This window comes from Xenopus laevis, chromosome 2S (genome assembly GCF_017654675.1).
Source record: "Xenopus laevis strain J_2021 chromosome 2S, Xenopus_laevis_v10.1, whole genome shotgun sequence".
Classification (NCBI taxonomy): domain Eukaryota; kingdom Metazoa; phylum Chordata; class Amphibia; order Anura; family Pipidae; genus Xenopus; species Xenopus laevis.
Window position 1 is genome coordinate 153,110,710 of NC_054374.1, and position 22,910 is coordinate 153,133,619.

The window sequence follows — 22,910 nt, forward strand, 5'->3', positions numbered from 1 at the left end:
AATAGTGCAAGCTAGAATGCTATATTTATTCTGTAGAATGTTGTACCATACCCGAGTAAAAAGCTCTAGAAACTCTCTGTTTGTTTAGGATAGGAGCTGCAGTATTAACATGATGTGACATCACTTCCTGCCTGAGTCTCTCCCTGCTCTGGGCTCAGATTACAGTAGAGAAGGGAGGGGGAGGGGGAAGAGGAGCAAACTGAGCATGCTCTTGCCCAGGGCAATGAGGTTTAAGCTGAAGGCAGGAAGTCTGATACAGAAGCCCATGTGTACACAATAGAAGGAAAGAAATGCTGTATTTCTTTTGACAGGGGACTCAGAGCAGCACCACTTTGGGGGTTTACTGGTATATTTAGATGGACCTTTCTGATAAGGCTTACTTAGATTTAACCTTTCCTTCTCCTTTAAAATGATTTCCTTTTTCTCTGTAATAATTAAACAGTAGGTTGTACTTGATTCCAACTAAGATCTAATTAATCCCTATTGGTGGCCAAACAATCCCAATGGGTTTATTTAATGTTTAAATGTTTAAATATTTTAGTAAACTTGAGATATAGAGATCTAAATGAGAGACAGAATCCCTTATCAAGAAAACCCCAGTCCCCGGGTATTCTGGATAACAGGTCCCATATCTGTAATAAAATCTATAGTTACGACTGAAGAGCACAGTTGTTTATTTGTATTTAATTAAATGCAGGAAGGCAGTTCTTGCAGCAGTTCTTCATATTTTAAATCAATTAACCTGGCACCCATCCCCTTTTTTAAAGAAAATAAATAAAAACAAAACCACTAGGAATATAAGTTAAAATTCTCAAACCTTGTTAATTTGCTGGTTATATTATTTCTAATGTTTATAATATAAACATTTTAAGATATTTTGGTTTTATTAAGTCACAACTGGACCTTTTTGATGACTTTTTTTTGGGGGGGTTTTGGTGACCTGGTTAAGGTTCCCTCAAATACTTTTGATTTTATTTATGGTTTAGTTCTTACAAAAAATGCAAAGTTTTATAAAAGAGGGAAAAGTCGTTATCATGATTTTCGATGTGTTTTATTGATCGACTTCGTGGCACCCATATGGCGCGCTGATGGAAGACCCATAAACTGTCAGGCTCCATCTGTTCCGTGTCTATCAGAAGTAAATGTAGTTGACATATGGCACCTGTCTCGGCATTAACCTAGAGAAAGAAATTGTAAGGACAGAATAAATAGTGTCATTCTTGAATTGGTTTGTTTGTTGCCTACAAAGCTCTTTCCTTGTTCCCTTACTTGGGGCATTGCTCGGGTACCATTGTGCTCCTACCAGGTTTTCTAGGAGTTTTAACCTTGTTGCTAGACTTTGTTCTTACGTGGGACTGGGAGTTTTCCAGATATATCAAGCTCAATGCATTAGATTTCACTCCTTCGGGCCACCAGTAGCAACACATTATTCTGGATGTATATAGTTCTACTTCTTCATTGTTCCCCCTGGAAATCCACGGCAAAGGCTCCTCATAAGACTTTGTCCCATTCTCAAGCTGTCCATCAGGACATTTGGTCAGTGTACTGGGGGGAGGGTAATTATGGGTTTTGTATGAGTGTAATGTAATTGGCTGACGTTGTTAGTCTAAATTATGTTAATATTCTTTTGGAATGTTTTCAGTGAAAACCCTAAAAACCCTTACTTCTTATGGTGTGCTCCTCTTATTTTTTTCCACCGCACCAGTTATCATCTGGAAAACTGGACCAAAGCCTATAGGGCTGTTAATAACCTATAGATACTTGTCGAGGAAGAGACTTAAAGCAAAGTTTTGCAGTGGTCCACAGACTTTGTGGTCAAACAGGGCCTCTGAAGTGCAATTGAGAAAAGTAGGATGGGACCCATCATAGTGCATCTCATAATCCAGTCAACTGGTATCACTCTAGTGGCCGCCAACATGTTGGGTCATAAAATACCCAATGGTGGGTACCACCATACTTTGCCCAGTGTACTGCAGAGCTTATGTTGGACCATGAAGTTTATGGACCTTAAGATGATGGTCTTTAGCACTCTGGTCTTTGGATGCTCCAGTACTTGTAGGAAACCTACAACAAGCAAGTAACCCCTGACGGCCTGCTCAATTCCTGTTCCTGTTAAATAGGAAGATCTATTGTCTATGGTAGACACTAGTCATGAAGATGGGGTCTAGTTGGGAACCATTGTCTATGGTAGACACTAGTCATGTCAGATGGGGTCAAGGTGGGAACCATTGTTTATGCTTTTTCAAGAAGTGAGATTCTGGTTGTTGTCAACTACAGTAGTAGCAGATAACAAAGGTGGTCAAGTAGCAAGTGCAATGGTTCCATTTGGATTAGTAGGGACTTGTGATATCTCCTCTACTGGTGCACCCCATCCCTCCTGCTCTTTGCCCTTCACAGAACCATGTGTTTGACCTACATTGCTGAATGAGCAGCTCTTAGTTGGGTCATAATAAGTGGTAAACCTCTTGTCTAAAATGGTGGGCTTCCAACCACTGAAGTGAACGGCAGCCATCTGTAATCAGCGCTGTCAGGCTGCCAAAAAACGCACATTAGGGGTGTTGTAATGTGCATGCTTGGAGAAAGCTTTGTCCCCTCTATCTAGAGGTTTCTAAATGAAAGGTCTGCCATTGCCTGAAAGTGTGCCTGGTTTTCCATGAGTCTGCAGTCTGCTTTTCCAGTTATTCATTATCTCCTTCTTTATTAGAGATGATTTTAGCACCCATTTTAAACTGCCTCTATACTAGTGTGATGGGATTAATTAAGACTGAAAAACTTATTAAGGAAAAGAAAAGAACCGTGCGCCAGCTCTTTAATTAATGATCGAGTCCTTTGCAGTTTTGTTTTGTTGCGGCTCCGTAGAGACGTTTCATTTTGCTTCCGTCATGCTTTTAAACTGGACTATTAATATGCACTGCAGCGCTGGCTCCATTTTTGCATTTCTGAACATATGTTAGATTGCTAGCTCTGATGATCAAAGTAAGGTTTTTGCTGTTTATTTGAACCATTATTCTTGTCCAGAGACCAAACCTAAAGCCTCTACATGGTGAATTAAAAATGTCAGTTCCCAGCAGGTGAGAGGTGGAAGCTCCAGTCTAGTGAACACCATTAAAGCTATAGGTACAAATGTTTCCCTGCAATAATTTTTATAAGCTATATGAGCAGAAGTTCCTCTTTAATGAATATTAGTTCATTACAAGGAGGAGGATGTTTGCTTCATTCAAATGCTAACTATTTTTTAATTAGAGGGTGCCATACTGATTTCCTCCAGTGAGTCATTCTCTGTATATTCACTAGATGGCGCTATTGTGTTTAGTTTTATTCTGTGGAGCTGCATCAAGCATTGAGCAGATCCGTCTTTTCCTGGAAGCATTAAAGGGATTCTGTCATGATTTTTATGGTGTCGTTTTTATTTCTAAATTACACTGTTTACGCTGCAATTAATTCACTCTACAATATACAATTTCATTTCTGAACCAGCAAGTGAATTTTTTTTAATTTATAATATTGGTGTGTAGGCAGCCATCTCGGGTCATTATGCCTGGTCATGTGCTTTCAGAAAGAGCCAACACTTTAGTTTGGAACTGCTTTCTGGCAGGCTGTTGTTTCTCCAACTCAATGTAACTGAATGTGTCTCAATGGGACTTGGCTTTTTACTATTGAGTGCTGTTCTTAGATCTACCAAGGAGCTGGCTACCTTCCCATTGTTCTGTTGTTAGGCTGCTGCGGGGGAAGGGAGGGGATGATATCACTCCAACTTGCAGTACAGCAGTAAAGAGTGACTGAAGTTTATCAGAGCACAAGTCACATGACTGGGGGCAGCTGGGAAATTGACAATATGTCTAGCCTCATGTCAGATTTCAAAATTGAAAAGAAAAAAATAAGTTTGCTCTTTTGAGAAATGGATTTCAGTGCAGAATTCTGCTGGAGCAGCACTATTAACCGATGTGTTTTGAAAAAAAAAAAAAAAAACACGTTTTCCCATGACAGCATCTCTTTAAGGAATCATTGAGAGAGTTGCTGCTGTAGACCAGGCCTAGAAGCTCTCCCTGGAGCCAATATTCTCTATAATATTGTTATCCCCCTGCAAATTCTATTTCATTCTATAGACACTTTTAGAATAGCTTTTATCTATTTGCTCTAAATCTTAGCTATACTTAGTTCTTATCTTCTAGTACAGTGCTGCAGTAATATGTTGAACCCTTATAAATACATGTACTTATAATATAGTTGTCTGCCAGACAGTAGCCTTCTTCCAACTTACTGCGGCAAAATGGAGTGCAGGGAACTGTAGTTCAGTATCCGCTCAGAAGCTGCATTTTAGATAATTGCCAATAGTTAGGACTGGAATGTCCACTCTTACTTTAAAATAAAACGGTAGATTATACTGCTCGTAGATTCTTTGCATATGGCAGATCCCTCTTCTTCATTCTGGGGGTTCATAGCCAATTCCCCACTTTATGTAGATTTAGTCTCCCCATGAAACGGCTCATACTGGCCCTACAGCAAGTAGCGAAGGCAAGATATTCTATAGGAATTGGATATTGAGGCTAAACCATGATATTTTAGAAGAAACAGAACTTAAAGGGGTTGTTCACCTTCCAAAAGGTAAACCTGCGGGTATCAGGTTGGCCCACACATCACTACGCATCATCACTGTGGTAGAGTCCTGCAGCGGGTCGGGTACCCACAAAAACATGCGGGTTGCGGGTAGAAGTTCCGGGTGCGGGTAAAGACGCGGGTCGGTTCTGCGGGTTTGCGGGTCGGGCCGCAGGTCTTCTCAGTTGCGATATTTACTCCTTTTTTCTGGTCATGTCTACTTCTGATGATGTCACTTCCGGTTTACAATGACAGCACTTCCTGCGGGTTGCAGATAAGGTACTTGCGGGTAAGAATGCAGGTTGCGGGTCCGGGTTGCAGGTTGCGGGTACAGTTCGGGTACGGGTCCCAAAAAATGGACCCACACAGGACTCTACTCTGAGGTGTCTGGCAGCTCAGTAATTCAGGTGCAGACTCTGAACAGTTATAATTTTGCAACATTTAGTTGATGCATTTCTCAGCAGCATCTCTAGACTATTGGCAGTTATTGTATCAATTCTAACAGCTGCCTGTAATGAAACCCAGGGATTCTGCTCAGCAGGGACAAAAATAAGAAATGTATCAATTAAATGTATCCATTTAGAACAGTTTACAGGGTCGGCGACCCCCCCTTCCCAGAGCTGCTTTAGAAGGTTGGAAAAAAAGACACTTTACACTTCAATATTAGAAAAACGGTGACACATAGAAAATAGAAAGTAATTGGAAAAAGTCGTTATTTCTGGTGATCTATCGGAAAACAACTAGTTGTTTGAAGGTGAACAACCCCTTTAAGTGCAATGGCACACGGGGACACTTGTAGGTGGCGATACACTATATAATCCGCTCATTTGGCGAGGTCGCCAAACTAAGATAAAATTAATCCTTATTGGAAGCAAAACCAGCCTATTGGGTTTACATGATTTTCTAGTAGGCTTAAGCTAAGGCGATCTAAATTACAGAAAGACCCCTTTTCCAGTAACCCCTAGGTCCTGAGCATTCAGGATAACAGGACCCATATTCTGTATGTTCCTAGTTCTCTTGGTTCCACTTGGTGAATATGTGCAGCTGCCTCGTTTTAATCTCCCCTCAGCGTTTCTTGTTCCGACACGGAGCACATAAAGCTGAAGTAGAGTCGGTGTACGGGCAGGTATGTATCAGGCAGGAACAATAAACAGTCCTTCCAGGATCATTGGGAAGATTGTTTAGTGAAGGCAAACGTGCTTTTACATCACCCCGAGCACAAGTTCAACATTCTCTGGTTTCAGGTTAATGCTGTGATCTGCTAATAAATTTTATCAATTGAACGCAATGGTATAAAAGACTATACTGTATGTATCACTGGGTGCATTGAAAGATGTGTCCTCAGCCCCTTTCACTTGCATTGTCTGCCTATCCTAAAGAATCATTAGGTTCCATTATCCGGAAACCCATTATCCAGAAACCTCAGTATTATGACTGTCTCCCATAAACACCATTTTAATCAAATAATATATATATATATATACGCTTTTTCTCTTTATTAAGATACCAGTACTTTGTACTTGATCCAAACTAAGATATAATTAAAGGAACAGTAACATCCAAAAATTGGTGTTTTAAAGTAATCCAAGTCTAATAGTGTTGCCTGGCACTGGTTTGCTTCAGAAACACTACTATTGTTTATATAAATAAGCTGCTAGCCAGGTCCGGACTGAGAATGAAAATAGGCCCTGGCATTTCAGGTACACGGAGGCCCAATCAGCCCTCACCAGCCCACTAAATACTGACTTTCTATGGCACCTTATAGGAGCCCTTCTGGCATTTGCCAGAACCCACAGATTGCCAGTCCGGGCCTGCTGCTAGCCATGGAGGCAGCCGTTCAAATGAGAAAAGTCTTGGGTTACACAGTAGATAAGCTCTGTAGAACATAATGGTGTTATCCACTATTTAACCTGTGCCATACAGACTTTTTTCAATTTCCCCCATTGCTGCACAGCAGCTTGTTTTTATGAATTATAGTCGTGTTTCTGAAACAAATCAGTTAAAAGTTAATTTTCATTACTTTAAAACACTTTAATTTTTTGATGTTACTGTTCCTTAAGGGGTGCTTCACCTTTAAGTAAACTTTTAGTATGTAATAGAATGGCCAATTCTAAATGACTTTTCCATTATTTATTTTTGATATTTATAAGTTGAGTTTTATAATTATCTGCATTTTTCTTTCCAGCTTTCAGATGGGCTTCGCTCACCCCATCTTAAAGCAAATGCTCAGTAAGGCGACACACTTATTATGACTGCTACTTTTTATTGCTCATCTTTGTATTAAGGTCCTCTCCTATTCATAGCCCAGTCTCTTATTCAAATTAATGCCTATTTACTAGGTTAATGTGGACCCTTGCTACCAGATTCAAAAACCTTAAATAATAAAAAATGAAAACCAATTGCAATTTGTCTCAGAATATCACTCTCTACATCACACTAAAGGTTAACTCAAAGTTGAACAACCCCTTTAATCCTTATTGGTGGCAAAACAATTCTATTGTGTTTATTTAATGTTTAAAACTATTTTTAGCAGACATAAGGTATGGAGAGCAAAATTGTCTGGAAAACCCCTGGTCCTAAGCATTCTGGATAACAAGTCCCATATCTGTATAAAATACTATATAAAACTAGCCTTCTATGAAAGAGCTTCTGGAAAAATTCACGCCAGACATTACTGTATTGCTGTATAGCTTAGATATATGTGTGATAAAAAGGGATGCATTTACCCTTCCGATTCTCCTTATTGGTCCTCATGCTGGAAGACTTTCCCATGAGCCCCTTGTAAAGTCCACCACCCAGTCATGTGATGTCAATGGCATAAGGGGTGGGATAAAGTGGCAGGGGGCTATTGGCACCTTCATGTTAGAGGTCCATAACCTGTATAGGGCACCCATGCCTTTAGATGCTCCTGGAAATCCTCCATTGCTCCCACTGACTTGGTTTGATGCAACTTAGGTTTTGCAGTGGAACCATCTACCTTTTTGGGGAAGTTCTGCTGGATAGGACTGCGGGCAATGATCTTTAAAGCATCTCTCCCGTCTGATTATCATTCATGATGCAGCCAAAGCCACGCTTTTTTGATTTTAATCACATTCAGCTGTTCATAGCCATGCATACACAAGCAAGCAAAGGCGCATCTTTATATTGAACACCGAATAGGCAAAAAATGGAATTCATACTTCTGAGTTAGAGAATCATGATACCGATACTTCCTTTTAAGAGTCAAGTTTACCCTAAAAATAGGACGGTTGTGTAAGAAGAAGTTTTACTAAGCTGTACAACAAATTGTTTAAGGCTAGGACCAGACGATGAAGACAAATGCCACAGTCTGGAGAATCCTTTGCTCTGTCAGGGCAGATTTCAGCATGAAATGCAAAATTTTGCCTTTTGGCAAAGAAATCCACAGGGTCTGCCTGTACAGAAGGCTTCCGGGTGCAGGTCGGGTCTGGACTGGGATTCACAATAGGCCCTGGCATTCAAAGTACACAGAGACCCAAGCAGCCCTCCACTAGCCCAATAAACAGTGACTGTCTATGGCAACTTACAGCAGCCCCTCTAGCATTTTCCAGAACCCACAGATTGCCAGTCCAGGCCTGGTGCATGTAGAGCAGGAGCGGACATACAACAGGGGTGCAGATTCTCGGCCTGCAGAGACTCTGGGAAGAAAGATAAATTTTATATATATATATATATATATATATATATATATATATATATATATATATATATATATATATATATATATATATATATATATATATATATATATATATATATATATATATATATATATATATATATATATAAATATATAAATATATAAATAAATAAATAATACCTGTACCATGCTATACAAGTACAAAGGACACATTTGGTCCCAAAGGGGAGGGCTCATCCTTTAAATTTAATATACAACATTTTTTGGTTATGCACCTTTAGTTGCAAGGGGATATGTTTAGGCTCTTGGGGACAGGAAAATTCGTGAATAATGGAAACTGAAGCTCCTCCATGTTTGGTCGTTGCGATGCAGATAAATAGATTCCCAGTTTACAGATAATCCCTGTGAGTAATTGGCTTCTGTTTATCTCTGCACTGGGAATCAAATTATCTTCTTCACACGGACCAGTCAATAAAGAATGTCTTTTTTGCTGTTTGCGCTGTTAGATGAAGAAATAAGAAAAATTATAGATTTTTTTTTGTGTGTGACTTAAAATAGGCAAAAAGTATGGTTGGCGCAAGCCCTGGGTTATTTCTCTCATGGTAAAAAAGGGGGTTTACTCAACTTTTAGATTTGACCCTAAGCGTGCTCTTGGGAGGAGCCAACTATATTGAAGTTTGGGTAGGGCTTTGAGCAGCAGCATCCAAACCTTTTCCCTCCATGCCTGGATACCAAAATATCACATGTGGGGCAGATTTAGCACAAATATGGAAAACAGTGGCGTAACTATAGAGGAAGGAGACCCCGCAGCCGCAGGGGGGCGCGGGGAACAGAGGGGCCCCGGACTGTGTGGTCTGCTTCCTCTATAGCTAATGAAAAAAAAACCTCCTCCCCAGTTCCTTTTGCTTTGTTCTACATGATGTCTTTTTATTCAGCAGAAGGACAATCCTGCTGTACACAACCACAAATATCATGTAATATTCAGTACATAATTCACTCATTTGGGACTTTTTTGGAAGCTGCTGCCGAGCTTGATGAAACGGCACATCAGCAATTCAAGACCTGCCGTCATCAGAGATTTGGAAAATAAATAGTTCAGCAGAATCATGAACCGTCACGTTCAGGAATCCCAATACAGATCTACCAGAGATAGGAGAAGGGTGGGTTGGGATATATAGTTTAAGTTCTTGGACAGAGATAAGGAAATTGATGTAAATGACATGTACTTGCTTTCTACTTCTGTGGTGAGCTGGATTTAGGGAGCATACATACCACTAATGTAGGGAGGTAAAAGAGACATCCTATAAATACAACTAGTGAGTAGACTGAAGAAGCTGCTCAGATGAGTAGTGAAACGTCTTCAATGATTGCTCAGCAAGTCCAGTTGTTTTAGAATGACTTATACTAGATATACCATGACCTGGATGAATGAAAAGCTTTATAGTCATAGTGAGTAGAGGGCTAAGATCCTTCTTGTATGGCTTATGTTTCCTAGATAGGGGTTTCGTGGGGTAAGCCCTACTAGATGTGCCTGGTGATTTTCTCTAGAGGAATTGGGTGATGGTGAGTTCACTCTTTTAGTACATCCAAAGTGAACAAGTTAGATTTGTGTCCGGAGCTTTAGATGGTGGGAAGAGTACATAATGGAGTGGAAGGCCCCTGTTGCTAAGTTTGTAGTTAGGTTGAAGTCCAAAGTCCCAATTAGTGTTAGTGCAGTCATAGTGAGGGCCCATACACAGCATATTTATTTTGATCTGTTAATTATGGATGACAGCCTGAATGATCAGGTCAGCAGGAAGTGTGAGGAGTTATGACTATTGTATAGCGCTCCTTGAGGTCAAAGCACTGTACAGCAAGACAATAAATTAGTAATAACAAACAAGGGGACATTGAAATAATAAGTGCATTATTAGAAATACAATTCACATAAATATAGCATATAATTACAACACAGAATAAATGCTCAGTGTCAAGGAAACAAAAGGCTGGAGGACCCTACCCCGTAGGGCTTACAGTCTAATATGACTATTGTTTCCTCATTGTTGATGCACCACGCTGGCTAGGGTTGCCACATTTTGCTTGCTGTTAGACCAGATGTGATGTTAGGGTTTTAGATGCTGTTGAAATGTCAGGGTGTAGGGTTATGATGTACAGGGGATATAAAATAAACGGATGTGGCAATGTTATAACTGGTGTTGTTGGCTTATTCGGAGGCCTTCTATTGGCAGAATTTGCTCATGGTTTCAGAACTGTGTATCCCAGACAGGCAATTTGGAACCAGAAAGCCCCTGTATAAACTGGACAATACGGCTCAAAAATGGACAGGTGGTCTTTCATGACTACCATGGTGAAAACATACCTGGTCAACAAACCAAGCAAAATCTACGATACATTGAGTATATACATACAAAAATCATATGTTTTTATCTTTACATGTATGTTTCAGATAGTTCACCAAAAATAAAGACTTGCAAATTGTCTCAGAATATCACTCTCGGTCTCTGCATCTTGCTAAAATGTAATTTAAAGGTGAACAACACCTTTAAACCTTAACTTTTGGGAAAAAAACACGAAAAATGGAAAGCAACTGACAAAAAAGTCTTTATTTTTGGTAAACAACAGAACTGTGTTTGGAAAGTGAACAACCCCTTTAAGAATAGAGGATATGGTTTAATCCCCAATAAAGAGTTCCAAGGTTGCTCCCATGAGCCACAGTGATACCTGGCAATTTGTTAGTAAACCTATAGCTGCTTCCACTGCCCAATAAGCCTTGTCACCTGTCAGATATCACTTTAAAACTAGTCTTTCCTCCTGGGGCCTCTCCATACCTGCTTTCACATGTACCTTCCTATAATATATTCCCTGCACTGTGGCACTGGTATATATTTAGAAAGTGATGTGTCCTGCTGGGAGAAACCTCTGTGTAATGTGTCTAATTATGATTTATTATGTATCTATAATTAAAAAAAAGGAAGAGAGTTTTGATAGTTTGCGTTTTCACTGCCTCTAGCAGTTCCTCGGGCTGGAGAATAATAACTTGGCTGTAGCTTTTTGCTGGCTGCTACACAGTGCAGTAGTTTAAGTGCTGCATGCCTCTCTATTGCTCTCTCTGTAATAAAGTCTCATATTTAAAGGAACTATACCCTCAAAATAAATTCTTAAAGGAACAGTAACACCAAAAAATGAAAGTGTTTTAAAGGAATGAATATATGATGTAGTGTTGCTCTGCACTGGTACAACTGGTGTGTTTGCTTCAGAAACTCTACTATAGTTTATATAAACAAGCTGCCATGGGGGCAGCCATTCAAGCACAGGATACACAGTAGATAACAGATAAGTACTACTATAGTTTATATAAACAAGCTGCTGTGTAGCCATGGGGGCATCCATTCAAGCACAAGATACACAGTAGATAACAGATAAGTACTACTATAGTTTATATAAACAAGCTGCTGTGTAGCCATGGGGGCAGCCATTCAAGCACAGGATACACAGTAGATAACAGATAAGTACTACTATAGTTTATATAAACAAGCTGCTGTGTAGCCATGGGGGCAGCCATTCAAGCACAGGATACACAGTAGATAACAGATAAGTACTACTATAGTTTATATAAACAAGCTGCTGTGTAGCCATGGGGGCAGCCATTCAAGCACAGGATACACAGTAGATAACAGATAAGTACTACTATAGTTTATATAAACAAGCTGCTGTGTAGCCATGGGGGCAGCCATTCAAGCACAGGATAGACAGTAGATAACAGATAACTACTACTATAGTTTATATAAACAAGCTGCTGTGTAGCCATGGGGCAGCCATTCAAGCACAGGATACACAGTAGATAACGGATACGTACTACTATAGTTCAGTAGGAACTGAAGAGGAGTCGCAGCTCATCTTTCTGTACCTACCGATGTTGCTCATATGTTGCGTTTGTGAACCTGCCCAAGGGACAAGTTGGGATTGTCAAGCCGAAAATCATACATCAGGCAGTTTTAGAAATGACTTGCTTTATGTTTGATTTAAATCCAATAGTAATGATACCAAAAATAACAGGCAACCACATTTCAAAGATTTCAAAGAACCATAGTATTCAGGAATCTGATATTGTTCTATTTCTAACTTGTAAAAGCCACCATTGTTTTCAGGTTGATTGTATAAAGCCCTCCTGTAGTGTTATCATAACCTTGTATGAAACCAGAAGTAATTGTGGTCAGACATTATTGGGGTGTTGGCAGCCAAGAATAATTGATCATGTAATATTGGGGGCAATGTAGTAAATAGACTTATGTTTGCTACTTGTCTAGTAACCCATAGCAATCAGCTGTTTGTAAACGGTAAGCACCACATTAGAACTGTAGACTGAACATGTCTAGCGTCGCAGCTCTGAACATGGTGGCCCCTTGGCTCCATTATTTTAAGTTTTTTATGTTACCCTTATTGACCTGCACTTTGTTTTTATTTTGCAGGAAAATGAGATGACAAAATCCAAGCTGAAAAAAACCGAGAAAGTAACCAAAGCAAAGGAGGCTAAGAAAGTCCTCAAGAAGAAATTTCAAGTTAACACCAAAATTGTCTTTGCCGATGATGGAGAGGTGAGTGCATTCAGTTTGATTGGATCAAGTGTAATCTGTACTTTCTGTACACGAGACGGGGACTTACCTGTTTATGTCGTCACAGTCAAGGTGCTTAGATACTTTGTATGAGTGGGGCATCTAGGAGCCCTCAGGGTCTGCTCTGCTCTTAATAAGAAAGACTGTTGGGATCAGGATTTCTCAAGGAAATATCTGCTTAAAACGTACTTTAATGGGTTATGTAATAAAAGGCACTGTTTGCCCAGGGGCAGTAACCCATAGCAACCAATCAGGTAGCTTTTAATGGTCACTTGTTTAAAAGTAAACATCTTATTGGTTGCTATGGGTTACTGTTCCTGTTTAGGGATGGGCGAATTTTTTGGTTTGTTGCGCCGGAAAAATGACGCCCATAGACTTGTATGGCGTTGTGTGTCAAAATAAAAAGACGCAAGCCAAAAAGAAAAAACGCCCATAGACTTTAATGAGCGTCGGCGACATTTTGCCAGTGGCAAATACTAAACGGGTGAAATTCGCCCATCCCTACTCCTGGTCTGACTTACTACCTTTTATTACATATGGGGGGGGCTGTGTTTACCTTGGGACAGTAATAAACTGCCTGGTATATGAAAAAACTGCTACGAGCCATAGATAATAACTACTAATCTCCCCATGTGACATATAACCGAAAGCTCCCAAGAAAAAAATATCCACTTTGCAGTTGGTTCATTAAAGGTATAGGTATGGGACTAGTTACCCAGAATACTCGGACCTAGGGTTTTCCAGATAATGGATCTTTCAGTAATTTGGCTCTCCATACATTAAGGGGCAGATTTACTATGGTTCGAATGGTAAATTCAAATTTTCAAAAATGTTTTTTTTATTTTTTTGGGTCAAAACTCAAAAATTAGAATTTAAAACCACCAACTCGAATTTGTGGAGTTCATGTAGAAGTCAATGGCAGAGGTCCTTTGAACTATTTTAAGATGTTAATAAAGTAAGTAGGGATCAGCCAAATGGGACTCCAATGGGAGGAAAAAAATGTTGCGTGTCCAACTCGATTTGAGTTTTCTGGTCTGGACTATACGATCAAATTTTAGATGTTTGAGAGTTTAAAAAAAGTATAAGGTATTGTACTTGAAAAAGGAAAGGGGTCTTTAAAAATTTGATCAAAATAGAGTCTGTGGGAGATGAAGCTTTAAGAATAACTGGGGTCTGGAAACAGGTCCCATATTTGTAGCAGTTATGAGACCTGTTATCCAGAATGCTCGGGACCTGGGGTTTTTCGGATAACTGATCTTTCCATAATTTGGATCTTCATACCTTAAGTCTACTAGAAAATCATGTAAACATTAAATAAACCCAATAGGCTGGTTTTGCTTCCAATAAAGATTAATTAAATATTCATTTGGATCAAGTACAAGTTACTGTTTTATAATACACCAAAAAAGAAAATCATTTTTAAAAATTTGGATTTGATTATAATAAAATCCATGGGAGACGTCCATTCCATAATTCTGAGATTTTTGGATTTGTTTCCGGATCCTATACCTGTAATTCAAAAAACCCAAAAAATAAAGACCAACTGCAAATTGTCTCATATCTCTGATCCCCAACCAGTGGCTCTTGTGCAACATGTTGCTCACCAAGCCCTTTGATGTTGCTCCCAGTGGCCTTAGAGAAGGTGCTTAATTTTGGATTTCTAAATTGGAGGCAAATTTTGGAGGCATAAAGATCATGTGTACTACTAAACAGGCACTTGTAGTCTGCCAGTACACAGAGGTGCTACTAAATATCCAATCACAACCCTATTGGGCACCTCCCTAGGAATATTTCTTCATGCTCCCCAACATTTTTATATTTAAATATAATAATATAAGACTCACGGGTTAATAGTTGGGGACCCCTGGCCTGTGTCATACTAAAAGTTCAACAAAAGGTGAACTACCCCCTTTAATTATTGGGGCCGTAACACTTACAGAGCCTGCTCCACTTCTTGTAAAGCATAGAAACCCATTAACATGAAACCATTAACTGTAGAAACAATGCAGTACCATGAGCAAGTGGTGCTTCTGGTGACTGCCCTAGTGGCTTCTTACTGGGACTCACTGGGACTTTTACTGGATCTCTGTCTGACCCCAGTATAATAAAGTTAGCTCATATCTTAGCCATAAAGTGTAATGGAACTGCTGCCGTGAGAAAGGAAGGGGGGGGGGGAGAGACAACCGCATCTCCCCTTGCACAGGACCAGACTGACATAAAGCTGATCCAGTTATGGGGCTTGGTGGGACAATGCCATTACTGGTATACATGTATGGGATGCGTTATCAGGAAACCCACTACCCAGAAAGTAGTGATGTGGTGTGGGTCGCACCCCCATTTGCGGGTGGTGGGCGGGTCGAGCTCTTCTTCCTGCTCTCCCCACACGCCACATTACACTGCCGGCTTCTGGTTTTATAGCTGTGCGCCTGCTCGACCCGGCGCGGGTCTATAAAAGGAAGTCTGGAGGGCGGGTTCGGGTCAGGTGTGGGTTGGGTAAAATCCGACCCGCACATGACTACCAGAAAGCTCCATATTACAGAAAGGCCATCTCCCATAGACTCCATTTTAATTAAATAGTTCCGATTTTTAACATTTATTTTATTTTTCTCTGTGATAATAAAACAGTAGCTTGTACTTGATCCCAACTAAGATATGATTAATCCTTATTGGATTTATATAATGTTTACATTCATTGTAAGTACACTTAAGGTATGGAGATCTAAATTATGTAAAGATCCCTTATCTGCAATTCTGAGCATTCTGGATGATAGAGCCCATACCTATAGTTCAGTCCTGCCCCAATGTAGCAACCGGTTCTTTCGTGTGTGATCCAAATTAAAGCTATCCAGCCTGCAGAGTTGATAACTCCCAGCACCCCTCAGTGACTTATTGCTTTTATAGTTCAGCAACTGCCAGACAGCTCCACGTTGGCCATTCCTGATCTCCGTAATGCATCTCCAGCTCTTCTTATTGCTTGTCTAGAAAGAACGACAAGCTGTTACCAACGGCTTGCATCTGTTTATGCTGTGGCAAGAGCCTTGTTTAACTATAGCATTCCCACCAATGTATTTCTGCATCTCGGCATTAATAACAAACTATAATGATGTGCCTTTGCCCCCCCGTCCGCTGAAGCCAAGAGAGATAAAAACCGTTATAGAATTGGCCCCAAACCAAATCCTTTATTGCTGTTTGGAAGGCAGATGGGTTTGGTAATGCAGCTTGCTTTGCAGAACAGTAATATCTTCTCTCCGGAGGATAGTTTTGTTTCCTAATTTTTACTCAACTCTCTAAAAATCCTAAAAAACATCAAAGTGAAGATTCGGATTTGCATAATTATTATATTGCGAAGAATGGGCTGAGGGAAAGCAATGTTTTGCCATGGGAGAAAAACTCGCTTGGATTTGCTTTCCTGTTTGTGTCTTTGTCCAGTTGCACGAAAATTCACACACTTGTAAGTTTTGTGGGTTTTTGTATAGTTTAACATGAAGTATTTAAAGGATAAGGCCACTCTCCATTGCCTGTTTTGATTGGCTATAGCCAGGCCCAGACTTGCAATGTGTAGATTTTGGGGCTGTTGTAAAACGCCATAGACTGGCACTATTTTTGGGGCCTGTGGGCAGCTGTTTGGGCCTCGAACTAGGTCGGTGGGGCACCAGGAGAAAACCCGGTGGGCCTCTATATGTGGTAGGCCCTTGAGTTGTGGGCCACGGACATGGCGTGGTACTGTGCATGGGCCTATGCGGAATCCCTGGTCATATACAATGTACCTTTAAATATGGCCTGGGTTACTTTCCACTGTACATGCCATGGGACTATGATCATCCATGTTGCCAAATCATAATTATTTAGTATAATTGTCACAAGTTTGAAAGTGTTTATTGACTGTACTACCAGTGTTGGGATGCCTGGGACCCACCAGAAAACCTTAGACCATGGGCCCATGATCTCCAAACTATTTCTCATCTTCCTCTCCTCACTCAACACTCATTCTCCAAGTCTCTTTTCTTTTTATTCATTAATCTATAATTCTAACTATTTAGCCTCTTTGTTCCCATACAGAATTAGGTAATGACCATGAAACAGGCCAAACGGTTAAAAGCAGTATTCCCCACTGATACTTGGGCCCACCAGTTTTCCTGGTATCCCAGTGGGCCAGTCCAACACTGTGTACTACGCTGGTGACTAGAGGGTCTTTGACTTATGAAAGTGAAAGAGATTAGAACTCCGAGACAGAACAAACAAGCCACAGAACCATTATAATGGAATCAGAAATGGAATTTGACCCCTAAGACCCCAGAAAAAGTTTGACTAAAATAAAGAGCATTAACCTCTCAGGTTGAAATGGGTGGGATCACTTTCATTAACACCTATGATTAATTACCGCATGCTACGAAGCGTGTAAGGTGGGTCATATGGGGCTATTTTATTATCCACTAACTTTTAATCTTATAGTTAATCAAATTGGATAAACTTTTGATTTTTATGAATTATGAGTTATGGGACATATATTTTGTTTAATGATTATTTAATGGTGCCTTGGGAACTGGGGCAAGTCCCTATTACTCAGCTGCCCTATATGGACTGGCAGAATAGATCCCCTTTGTTTAATTTTTTTTCCCTAAGAAAATTTGCCATGCAGGGGCCTATAAAAGCTCTCCGGCCCTCCAGATTGAGTTAGCAGTTTATCAGCCTGTGTTTGGGGCCCTCGGCAGGTCCTGCTCCATCGTCCAAAAATCTTTAGGAAACTATCGGGCAGTCCATTCCGTCCCATTCAATCTCGGGGACTCCTGGATATGGATTTGGCCCACTGTGTTGGTGGCTAAATCTGGTAAAGCTTACTCACAAAAAAGAGCAAATCCTACCATGTAGGGCCAATTTAAGGGAGTAATTAAAAGACAACAGTTCCACATAGGAATGAAGGCCGGGATAAACAAAATACATTTTGTTCATTGCTGTCAGAAAATAAAAGCCCAGACCTGTGTGTGACATATTAATTCATGGGTTGGTTATGATCATTCTTCTGATTTGACTTTGTCTTCTTTACCAGGTGATGCAGCAGTGGCCCCAAATGCAGAAAACTACAGTGAATGACACAGAAGAGGAGGATGAATCCAGTGGCATCAATCTAGCAAAGGCAAAAGAGCGCCTGACCGAGGAGGATAGGTTTGACAAAGAAGCTTACAGGAAAAAAATCAAGGAGAAGCACAGGGTATGTTACTCAGTTATTGCTACTGTCAGTTCTTGCACTTTTTGAGTTTGACTCCCTTCAATTAAATTGTCTATTTAAAGGTGACTTTCCTGATGGCATGTGGAAATGTATGAGCCAAAGGAATAGGGGTTCTGCCTTTCACTTAAAAAAAAAACCCCACAGGGAACAGTAATTTGTGTTTACATTTAATTTTCAGTTGAGTTTTAATTTTTTATTTTGTTTTGACCCTGATAAATTCATTGCCTAATACAGTGGAATTAACACTGAAATAGAAGAATTCATCATACGCTGGGGTTTAACCTGAAAAGAGAAATTGTTCTTCTGGTTCCTCTCCCTACTGATCTAAAGGATCAAAGAGGTTGGATCAAAACCAAAATGGAAGTGTCCCCTGTCTAATTAAAACCATTAATAAAGATGTTAGATCAATGTAATTTTGAATAATAAGCCGAAAGCATCTCCAGCACATTCCATGTTCACTCTGGGTGGCAAGGCACCTGAATTTTGGCATGACCAAATTGTACAAATGAGCTTGTTTAGTCAGTGGACAACTGGGAATCAAAGAGGGTTTAGGGGAGTAAAGGTGGTGCAGACCCCGCAGTTGAAGGGGGGCCCAGGAAACAGAGGGGGTCCGGTCTGCTTCCTCTATAGCTAATTTTAAAAAAAAACCCTCCCCCCAGCCTCTCTTTCTTACCGGGGAGGAAGGTCAAAGCAGGTCGGATGGGAGTGGGTGGAGTTGGGGCAAGACATGGGTGGGGAGATGGCGGGGCAAGAGGATGGGGATCAGAGTGCGCTGGGGCCATCTGAAGTTTTTTGCAGGGGGCCCAGCACACTCTAGGGGCCACTGGAGAGTACCTTGCAGAGGTTATCACCAGACCAGATTTTCTTTCCTATATCTAATGGATTCTCAACTGGTTGGGTGCTTTGACTTGTTTGTGTCAGGTCTTTGGAATGTCATGATTTTTTTCTGTGTGGCCAAAGTTAAAGGAACAAACCGCGACAAAGCGCAGGATTTGGAAAGGCAGAACAGAGTACACTTTCCCTGGGTCTTGGGTGCTTGTTAAATACGCATCATTGTCATTAGTAGAGTGCTTTTGCATTTCTGTGTTTTCATCAAACCCGCATTCATAGAACAATTCTGCGTTATACATTATTCTTTCCCTGGAAGTGATATCGGTGTAATTAATTAATTCTTTAGAACATGTTACCTTTTTTCACATGCCTACAGAATGTTTAATGAAGGTATTACTACCATTTTAATGAGCTTCATTATTTTGGAGTTGTGTCAAAAACCCCCTCTTCTGCGCTGCGAATCATGATGAATGACTCACCCCCCCCCTTCCATTGAATAATTGCAATTATAGTGTGATTAATTATCAACGTATATTACACTTTGTGGTCAAACGCACACAAACACCTCTTGGTTAATTTAGCAGGTGGACTTCTGCATGTGAATCCTTTATATGGCCTAGCAGTATAATACAACTACTGAATGAATAATTATACTCTACCGCACATGTTTCTGAAGGTTTTTTTCCCCTTCATTATTAGCTAAATTAACCGGACACCCTGCCTGCTGAATAATTTACATATTATTTCATGTTCATATTTGGGCCGTACAGCTGCCTGACCAATCCTCTATGGGTGACATTTATTCTTGCTTATGCCTTCAATCTCTCAGAATGGCTGATCACAATCTATTTTTTTTATTACCACTAACGTATTATAGGACTAGCAAACACTAACAAAAGAGATATGGCCTTATGTTCTGATGTCATTAGATACAGCCAAACACAACCATAAGTGGCACGCTCCATAACATGGGCAACATCTTATATATAGTAATAAAGAGATAAAATGAAAAAATGACAACGTGGGTGTTCCCCTTTATTTAGCAACAATAATGAAGAAAACATCAAATGCTATGGAGGCCTTTAAACATATTCAAAAGTATAAATGGACAGGTACAACATAAACGGTACCTTTTAAAGTATTGAGCCCTTGACTGAATATTTAATTTTTCAGGTTACAGTTCTCTAAGATATCTGTATTTCAAAGGCCCAGAACTTTGTTTGATTTTGCAAAAGACTCTAAACTGAAAAATGCTGTTTCTATAAGTATCCAACCGCCATATTTGAATCCTTCGACATCGAAGGATTTACCGCATTTCCTGAAGGATCAAAGAAAAATTGTTTGATTGAACGATTAAATCCTTCGAATCAAACGATTCGAAGGATTTTGATCCATCGATCTAACAATTTTCCTTCGATCCCAAATTGGCTAGAAAGCCTATGATGCTCGGTAGGTTTTAGGTGGCGAAGTAGGTGGTCGAAGTTTTTTTTAAAGAGACAGTACTTCGACTATCGAATGGTCGAATAGTCGAACGATTTTTAGTTCGAATCGTTCGATTCAAAGTCGTAGGTGAAGGTCGAAGTAGCCAAAAAAATAATTTGAAGTATTTTTTATTCTAATCCTTCACTCGAGCTAAGTAAATGTGCCCCAAAGTATATATTAGCTTTGCACACTGTTAAAGGAGAAGTAAACCCTAAAAATTAAAGTGGCTAAAAATACCATATTTTACATACTGAACTTATTGCACCAGCCTAAAGTTTCAGCTTGTCAATAGCAGCAATGATCCAGGACTTCAAACTTGTCACAGGGGGTCACCATCTTGGAAAGTGTCTGTGACACTCACATGCTCAGTGGGCTCTGAGCAGCTGTTGAGAAGCTAAGCTTAGGGGTCGTCACTAATTATCCAGCAGAAAATGAGCTTCCCCTGTAATATAAGCTGATGCTACAGGGCTGATTATTAAATTCTGATGCTAATTGCACTGGTTTCTGTGCTGCCATGTAGTAATTATCTGTATTAATTACTAATCAGCCTTATATTGTGACATTTCTGTTCTATGTGTACTGTATATTGTGAGTGGGTCCCTAAGCTCAGTAAGTGGCAGCAGCACAGAGCATGTGCAGTGAATCAGCAGAAAAGAAGATGGGGAGCTACTGGGGCATCTTTGGAGACACAGATCTTTACTGCTAAAGGGCTGTGGTTGCCTTGGGCTGGTACAGAAGCTCAAAACATAATGTACAACATTCTACCTACTTATTTAGTTAAGCTTTAGTTCTCCTTTAAGGTGTGATTAGGCTCATTACTCCAGGTGTTCAGGTTGGTTAGTGCTTGTGCTTCTTAGTTTTTGAATACCACTCTCATATATAATTCTAGGCGTGGGTGGCATGTTTTTGCCTATCTACAGAGTTACATTTGCAGTGCACATCTTGCTTTTAACGTCGGGCAACTTTGGTCGGACCACTAAATCTTCATTGCAACTGGGATACCCCTTTTTGACCAACTCCAGGGATGCTTTCATGTGGTTCTTTTTGCTGAATCGTTTTTGTGCCACCCTCTCAGATGCCACTGTAAAGCACAAATCTTTTTGTGACTGACCCATACCAATAGTGATGCATTGTAATGTTAACATCATGCCATTGGACTGTTATTCAGCAGCAGGGTCTGGGCATCTTGGTACAACAGAAGATGGTGCAATATATAGGGTAGTGATGTGCGGGTTTCCTGACACGCACCCGACCCTAACCCGCCCTGCTCCAACCCGCACTTCCGGGGTTCTTTTATAGACCCGCCCCACCGATGACGTCACAAAAGGGGCGGGCGAGCAGACGAGAGACTATGAAACCGGAAGTCGGAAGCCGGCATTTGAAGGTGGCGGACGGGGAGAGCAGGAGAAGAGCTCAACCCGCACCCGCCACCCGTGAGGAGCAGTGCACGGTCGACCCGAATCCGCCCATCGGGTCCCGCGGGTATCGATTCGGCCCGCACATCACTAATATAGGGGGGAAATAATGCAAGAGAACCTGTTTCAGGCATTTAAAAAAAAAAAGATACATTTTGTGAATATTTAGTATTCTCCCCCCCCCCCCGAGTTTAGTTAAAGCTTCAGGTTATTTTGGCACATTTTTCTAATGAATAAATAATTAATGTATTCATTTAATCTTGTTAATAAGTACAGCTGCTCAGCGATGGGAAAATATTGAATCTCCGGAAAAGAATAATGAACAAAGCTCAATTGAAAACATTAATTTATTAGTCCCAGACCATTATTAAGTAGCAGGTTATTACGCACGGACTTTTTGGTTGAAGTGATATATATTTAAGCGGTGGGATTAAGCGTGTTTAAACATTTGTGTCAATTACCTTTCACCTCATTTGCTGCATTAACCTGTCCAAATCTGCATGGTGGCAACAGGGAAACATTCAAGAACGTGTTAATTTAATTGAGGAAGCTGCCATTAAAGGGGAACTTTTCTCAAGTTTTTTTTGTTAAAGGAAAACTATATCCTCCCAAACAATGTAGGTCTCTATAAAAAGATATGGCATAAAACAGCTCATATGTAAAACCCTGCTTTGTGTAAATAAACCATTTTCATAATAATATACTTTTTTAGTAGTATGTGCCATCGGGTAATCCTAAATCGAAAATTGCCATTTTAATAAATAAGGGCCGCCCCTTGAATTCGTACAATTCACTGTGCACACAAACAAACCAAACAAACTATACTTCTTAGGTCACATGACCCAATTAACAGACAGTTGTGTCTCTTGCTTCAGCTGTTACAGTTAGGGGCAGATTTATCAAGGGTCGAAGTGAATTAGAGGGAATTTTGGAAGCAGAAAAATTAGAAATTCAAAGTAATTTTTTGGATACTTCGACCATTGAATACTACGACTTTGAATTTACTTAGACTTCGATTAGAAGTAAAAATTATTCGAACATTCGATAATCGCAGTACTGTCTCTTTAAAAAAAAATGTCGACTTCAAT

The 22,910-nt window shown here is 40.2% G+C and overlaps 1 protein-coding gene across 1 annotated transcript in view; it reads left to right on the top strand.

Moving 5' to 3' along the window:
* ddx10.S (DEAD-box helicase 10 S homeolog) overlaps window positions 1-22,910 on the top strand; it is a 143,763-nt gene that overhangs the window by 63,422 nt on the left and 57,431 nt on the right. Inside the window, exons 14-15 of the mRNA XM_041583218.1 lie at window positions 12,724-12,849; window positions 17,915-18,076. Of these exons, the coding sequence (XP_041439152.1) occupies window positions 12,724-12,849; window positions 17,915-18,076 (288 nt within the window). The remainder of the gene's footprint in view (window positions 1-12,723; window positions 12,850-17,914; window positions 18,077-22,910) is intronic.